The following is a 7,500-nucleotide window of genomic DNA, read 5'->3' as shown; positions in this document are numbered from 1 at the left end:
AGAAAAAAAAGTACTTTTCCTTTCGTGTTATTAACGGAAGGGACAGCCAGGGATTTAGGGGCATTACTAAACCACAAAACAGCAAAACAGCGAAACGAAGCATCAAAACTTCATGTATGACTCCATCATACAATTGAATACTAAGCGACAAAAGGTTGGATTTGAGATGAAATATCGTTTTAGGTCTAATTAGGCCTAAAACATTATTGCTCCTAATTTATTGAGATTAAGATTAGGATTCAGATTAAGACTGATATTAAGAGCAATAACGTTTTAGACCTAATTAGGCCTAAAACGAGATTTAATCTCAAATCCAAATTTTTGTTGGTTAGTATTCAATGTCTGGTGTTTTGGTGCTTCGTTTCGCTGTTTTGGTGTTTCGGTGTGACCACTGGGAGCCTGATTCCAAGCTAAATATTAAATAATTATACTATAAATTATTATTATTAAAACAGTGCTAGTTATTACAACAGGGTATATGGAATTCAGGCATTTAATCGCTGTCTAATTTAAACTTACCAAGATGAAACAGCAGAAAATGCACAGATCATTTCTTCTCTTGATAACTGAAAAAAAAACATGTAAATTAAATTATGTCATAAACTCTTTTCACTTAATTACCATAACGAAATAAAAATAATAGGAAGTATTCTCCTGCCTTTTGTCAAAAGGCAGTTATTGTAAGTTGTCACACAACAAGAAAACTAAATCATGATTCTAAATTGCATGCACTTGCACAGTTCAACTTTGATTTTCCTTTGTTTCAGATTACACTACAGGTATGGTGATGAATATAGGCAAAGAAAACTCAAAATTGAACTGGTTTGAAAAATTTAAAACCAAGGAAGAAGCCCTCCCAGGGGAACTATTTAGAACAGGGGAACAATGTCAAAATATTTTAGGTAAAAAAAACAATTATTTTAGGGATAAAAAAGCTGGGAACAAGTTTGAAAGTAATTTGGGGAACACAAGGAAATATTTAAAGGGTTCAACAAAGCTCCCCCCTCCCTCCCTCCCTGGGAGGCCCTCAAGGAAAAACATGATTGAACCACAACATACACAGGGCGCCCACAATATCTGTTTGTTCAACCAACTTACAACATTATTTTGTGGTTATATTTTTAATCAAGTGCTCACTGAAAAATGTCCCCATTAACCCTTTGATGTGCAAACAGGCCTAAACAGGCCAGACTTAGTATTTTACTCTGTCTAACGCCAGACGATTTTACTCGTCAATGGAGAACCCCTGGGCGTCTATGGGTTAATGTAATTTACTAGTATTTTTGTATTCGTTTTTCAAGAAAATTTGACTTTTTTTAAACTTAATATATAAGTTACCAAATTATCCTGTTGTGGATAATAACACATTGTGGTTAATACCAAACATCTTCCACAAAAATTAATTACCGGGTATCACTGGCCTGGTTGTTCAAAAGCTGATTAACGCTAATCCCAGATTAACAATTAACCACGGAGTTTATTTCTCTACTCCCAAATGCTGTTCAATGCTGATTTTCAGTAAAACTTTACATTAGAAGAATTTAATCTTGAAAAGCAAAAATAAGCAAAAGAAACTTCCACCAAAAAGTTGAAAACGTGAAGCAAAAGTTTATGCTAATACTGGATTAAGTTAATCGGCTTTCAAACAACCAGGCCCAGGGTTACATATTAAACAGAATGTGTGGGCCCCTTTTGATCTGCTATTGAGGACAGACTTACATTCAAATGGGGGAAAATTTTACCATAGAAGGATGAAAACCACACAAGGACAGCACTAGTACCACCACTCAGATGCCAAAGCCAGGAGGGAACTTGGATCCATAGGATAGGAAAAAAATAATGCATCACAAAAATACTTTAAACAAAAAACACCGTAACAAAAAAACATTTTGTTCCAGTGTAGGAACATGAAATAATGAAATAATTAATACATGTATGATTTATTATTATCATCATCAGACTGATAACTTTTCGCATAGAATTTAAGCCCTGATATCTACTACGGCATAAAAGTTGAATGACCCAGTAAAAACTGAAGCACAAATTGAGAGTACCTTCATCTTTATTCTTCTTGATTTCAAGCAGCATTTCAGAAAATCCTTTGGAATGCCTTTAGAACAGAATAATATTATTCTATTTTCACAAATTCTTGTGCTTTACCTATGACCTAACAATAATAAATTACTTCTTTCTACCTGAATTTGAAGGTTATACTGTAAGTGTAATGCCTTCATCTTTTTACTGCAATAATTTAATATTATAACTGTAATGCTTCCTCATTGGTAAAAAATATATATTGAACCAAAAAATAATAATAATAACATTAATAAGAGAAAAAAACACAAGAAATATTATATTTTCTGTACCTTTTAGCAACTGAATGATGCATGAGAGCACATCAAGTGTCAAGTGTGCTAATTTACTGCTAAATGATAATTGATCGCAGGCACACTACATGTATCTGGGATAGTTAAGGAGGATGAGATTATCACACTTTTTCTTACACTCAACCATTTAACTCCCAATTGCCACTTATAGTTGCTCTGTCTCACACCAGGCCTCGGTTGTTCAAAAGGTGGATAACGCTATCCACCAGATTTCACTATCCAGCGGGTAAACACTAGCAAAACCAATATTGAGTTATCCAGTGGATAGCGCTATCCACCCTTTGAACAACTGGGGTCAGATAATTTTACTCACCAGTGGGACCCCTCTTGGGGCTTAATTCTGAGATACATTTAATCACAGAATGCAGAAGGAGATGTGCTGGACATTGAGCACTGCAAAAACCAAACAGGAGCTGGCAAGTGACTTACTGCTCTTATGGCCGGTAATCGAAGTTCCCTTGCCATGGTCCAGCTTGGATGTTGCTAAGCTACAATACACTTAACCAACTTTACAAGGTTACTGGATGTCAACCTCATAATCTCCCAAATCTGATGATGGATCATAACAGATGGTGTGATAAAGTCAAGTCTATCCAAGCCCACCTGACCAGATGTTGATCAATAGTACATGTACCGGTAACTTCATCATGAAAACTTACCATATGTTAAGCAGCTTTTTATAGGTATTTTCCTCTGTCTGAACAAATGGGCACCACTCTGAATCTGTCAATTTTGACAGACTCTTTGATGTTCTTATGCTCTCTGTGTTTGTTCCAATACAAGGGTAATTAAGACCCTGTTGAGAAGTTAAAAAGTCCAATGAACAAGCCTAACCCACTTCAATGACATCTACCTTATAAATTGTGAAATTGTATCATTGACTTTCACAATAAGTCATAGTGAGTAGCAGCCGTCCCTAAACAAAAGCAGTAACATTATTGGTCCTGGGGTGCAGGAATGGCGCATTGGTGAGAGCACTCGCCTCCCAGCCAATGTTGCCCGGGTTTGATTCCCCGACTCAGCGTCATATTTGGGTTAAGTTTGTTGGTTATCTACTCTGCATGAGAGGTTTTTCTCTGGATACTCTGGTTTTCCCCTCTCCTAAAAAACCAACATTTGATTCAAATGATTTGCATTAATTTGTTGACCTCAGTTCACAGTGTCCCCAATTTAGTGCTTCAGCACTAGAAGACCGCATGTAGACAACTTAAATAAAGTTCCTTTCCTTTTCTTTCCTGCCCAAACCGATGTTTTAGCAATTAAGCTCTTTTCTTATAGACACAATTTCTTTTAAGTGATTAGAAGCATGACTTGATCCACCCCTGAGTGAAGCCCTATTCTACAAAAGAAGACCCTGTGTCACATGATATTCTACCTTTAACCCCTTGACCCCTGAGAGTGACACTTAAAATTTTGCTCCGTCTAACGCCAGACGATTTTATTCGTCAACCCGGAAGGGGGGGAGGGTGGGGGGGGGAGCGAACAAAAGAAGCTTTTCGTCCACCAACATGGCGGTGATGACGTCACATGCAAACCTCCAAATTTAGTACAAAATTCCAGTTGAATAATAATAATAATAATAATAATAATAATAATAATAATAATATTTCATTTATATAGCGCTCACATCCATTACCTGTCCGAGGCGCTTTACAAAATTATCTCTAAAACTACAATTATAAAATTTAGGAATAAAAATTAAAAACTAAAAATTAAAAATATAATGAGTTACTCTCAATAAATCTAATAAAAAGGAAGGTCTTAAGTTTTTTGAATGATACTACTTGGCCAGATGGTAGAGAGAAACTGATAACAAATCTAATGTTGTTACCAACAGTAAACGTGAGTAAATAAGAAATCCAGCATATCAGAAGCCATGTACCTGAGTAGCAGGAACATATTTCGACAGCTTTGCTGTCTCGGAACTTTCAGCGATAAGCTTGGCATTGAATTCACACAAAGTTATTTCTCCCTCTACGGGAGGAGGCGGAAAAACAGACAACGAAGACATTTTTCACACATCGAAGCCCCGAGCGAGCGGGAAGATCAGTTTTATGTCAGGCGTTTGCAGTGGGTCGAGAGAGCCTGGGAACGTTTCATCAGTTATGGCGCCTAATTTGTAACATTTTACGGCCATTTACTTTACTTACTGATAACGGCGAAGAAATCACAAAAATCTACTTTGATCGCTGTAATTTATGTCTCAAAGTAATATAACAATGTCCACTGCAAGGTCTGAAAGTGCAGAAGACAATCATATCGCAGTGTTCCAGGCATTTCTTCAAGAACACCACAAAGACGACATAGCAAGGATCCTTCTTTCGGAAGAGCTATCCGAACAATTTAGCGTAGTAGTGAATGCGTTAGAGCTCTTCGATTCCAGCATAGAGGTCAGCCAGAAATTGTTAGCGGAGCCTAACAAGATGCTTCCGTTATTTGACAGTGCACTATCGCAGGCAGCTGTGAGCATCATGCAGGAAAATGCAACCCAAGTCTCTATGTCCTTTAAATCGAACATGCATGTTCGGTTGTCCAATCTGCCCATCTGTCCAGAGCTCCGCAGGGACACTATTCCAAAGTCCTCGGACATAGGTCGATTCCTTGCTGTTTCAGGTGAGATTTAAAAAATTATGTCTGCGGGGGCCGTGGAGAGGGAGGGGCCCTTTTTTCCCATGGTATTGTTTTTGCTAACCTCCCCTCCCCTCATACTTCCGTGATCCATACGAAAACCTTGCCTCCTCCTTCCCCCCCCCCCCCTTCCTCCCCACTTTCATGTACTCTGTGGCCCCTGGTTTGTGCTGGATCGAGGAACTACTGTGGCATGGGATTTTCCTGAGTTTGGGTGAATAGACGAGTTCACGCTCTTGAGTGCATCATGGGTAATCAGGGTAAGATGAAGAGAATTTCAAAGGTTTGCCTGGAAGTTCAAAACAATGAAAAGTCACTTCATGATATGCAATTTTGCTTTTTTTTATTTTCCCAAAACAGAAGATATTCGCTCAAAGGTGAGGCAGAATGGGTGTCTTGAAAACAGAGATCCCTAAGACCCCTATAAACACCCTAAAACTCGAAAATGAAGAAAGTAACCCAAAACCTTCAGTTTTGTCTGACCCTAAGCGTAACTAGGCTTAAAGTTGGTTTTTAGGCCTAGGGTTAGCCAAATTGAGGGTTTGGGTTGCAACTTCGTTTTCAAGTTTTAGGGTGTTTATAGGGGTCTTAGGTATTAGCGGTCTTTGTTTTCAAGACATCCGTGGCAAAATAAAGTTAGAGAGATTGGCTATTGTAGAAATTATTCTAGTAAACAAAGTTTCTGACATACATTTCCAGTAATTCCAAAAGCACAAAATTACAGAGAATGTGAAGAGACAAAAAAGCAATATTTAGGTCCAAATTCCATAGAATAGATACCAACTCCAGTCCATCTCAGTTGTGAACTTTGAACTTATTTGTTCGGTTTATTAAGGAAAAAGTCTAGAAAAGTAGAGTCATGGACAGTTTATTTTGCTTTGAATTTCATACAAACCTTTTAATTTCCTGTCATGTTGGCCTGATTACCCATGATGCACTCAAGAGCGTGAACTGGTCTATTACTGTCCGATCTGCCTCCCATCAACCAGAGTAAATCCCCCCACATTATTCTGAACTAAATATCTGAGCTAACCAACCCTAAATTATTATTATTCCTAACCCATTGACCCCTGAGAGTGACACTTACTGGTAATAGATTTTACATTAACAAAGACTTGTGCAGTTACACTCATCTGCATGCAGGTTTTTTTTTTCAAAATATTCAATTGATACACATTTCAGTCAGCGAAGGTAGTAAATGTTTTTCAACAAACGATGATATGGTGGTCTCTGATATTTAAGTGACTAGCTGCAAATGAGCCACCGAGATGGACTTCGATCCCTGTTGATGGCAAAACGGTTGACACTTCGGTTACATCGTACATTGAATTTCTCATGAATTCATTCCTTAAAAAATGTCTCTTCATTGTGGATGCTGTGTTGGCATTTTGACTGCTCTGCTTTGCTTTCTTGAGGAGATTGAATCACTATTTGTGCACTGAGTATTTAAAACTTTGCGTGCAACAGTGGTCACCATATTGTCTGCACCTGTCCAAACTTGAAATGTTCAGGTTGAATTTTTCAAGTTTCGATTAAAAAATCTGATGCATCCACATCCGTGACAGTGCCACTTAAAATCTGTCAGTGAGTACTTAACTTAAGTCATTAAAATGAGTGCTTAGACTTTAATGTTGTATAACATCATGTGGGGCAAATTGACTGTTACAGTAGTATAATAATATCGGGCAGATTGACTCCTGGCCATGGGTGGATCAACTAGTTAGTCTTTGAGTAGTCGAATTGGCTCCTTTGCAGAGTTTTTCCTAACCAAGGTACATTCCTCCCTGAAAGACTTCCATTTTCTTGTTTTTCAATCATGTCACCAAAACCGGCCTGCTGCCGGTTCATCGAGCCACCTCCTCTGGAGGTTTGTCCGTCTCCATTCCAGATGGACAATATATTTTTGTTTTGTTACTGACCAGGAAAAAAAAGCAAAAAGAACGCCCAAAAAGAGACTCCCCAAAAATAATTTGAAGGTTGAAAACTGTTTGTTTAGCATGCCCACCATACTCACTTCCCGCTATTTTAAACGCAAACATCATTCCGATCTTTCTTCAATTGTGAAAGTGGAAAAGTTCATGGCTTTTATCGGAGTATCAGAAAAAAATGTCACTTTGTTGCCAAGCATTTGAATGGCAATCGGAAAGTAATTTATATCTGGATTTATCATGTAATTTACAGCACAGTGTAGTTCACAACAAAATTCTAACGCTTTAAAACGTAAATGGCAGAGAATTGAAAGTGAAAAGCTGCAACAAGTTCACAGATAACTTCCTTTTCTTTTTTGGCTGTGCCAGAAACCAGTGAGTTGGGCTTCAATGTCTATGGGAACAGGGATATAGCTACTCTTGCTCAACACTTTTACCAGGCCGATAACGATGCTTCCCAGAAGACCAGAAGTAGCAAATTACTTGCAGAGTGGAACCAGATGAAAATTAACATTAATGAGAACATCAAGCCCAACATTCCCATTGAAATCAAGACA

General features: G+C 37.9%; 2 protein-coding genes across 2 annotated transcripts in view; one reads left to right on the top strand and one right to left on the bottom strand.

The window, feature by feature from the left end:
* The window catches only part of LOC137968952 (aladin-like), a 21,368-nt gene extending 16,931 nt beyond the window's left edge, over window positions 1-4,437 (bottom strand). The window contains exons 1-5 of the mRNA XM_068815436.1: window positions 4,270-4,437; window positions 3,047-3,183; window positions 2,055-2,110; window positions 1,720-1,811; window positions 520-566 (exon numbers count right to left, since the gene is read on the bottom strand). Coding sequence (XP_068671537.1) covers window positions 520-566; window positions 1,720-1,811; window positions 2,055-2,110; window positions 3,047-3,183; window positions 4,270-4,398 — 461 coding nt within the window. The 5' untranslated portion in view covers window positions 4,399-4,437. The remainder of the gene's footprint in view (window positions 1-519; window positions 567-1,719; window positions 1,812-2,054; window positions 2,111-3,046; window positions 3,184-4,269) is intronic.
* Window positions 4,438-4,492: 55 nt separating this feature from the next.
* LOC137968951 (DNA helicase MCM9-like) overlaps window positions 4,493-7,500 on the top strand; it is a 14,293-nt gene continuing 11,285 nt past the window's right edge. The window contains exon 1 of the mRNA XM_068815434.1: window positions 4,493-5,000. Within this exon, the coding sequence (XP_068671535.1) occupies window positions 4,586-5,000 (415 nt within the window). The 5' untranslated portion in view covers window positions 4,493-4,585. The remainder of the gene's footprint in view (window positions 5,001-7,500) is intronic.

The sequence above is a fragment of the Montipora foliosa genome, chromosome 8 (genome assembly GCF_036669935.1).
Source record: "Montipora foliosa isolate CH-2021 chromosome 8, ASM3666993v2, whole genome shotgun sequence".
NCBI classification, from domain to species: domain Eukaryota; kingdom Metazoa; phylum Cnidaria; class Anthozoa; order Scleractinia; family Acroporidae; genus Montipora; species Montipora foliosa.
Note: the sequence above shows the minus strand (reverse complement) of the source record. Positions and strands in the feature narration are given on the sequence as shown.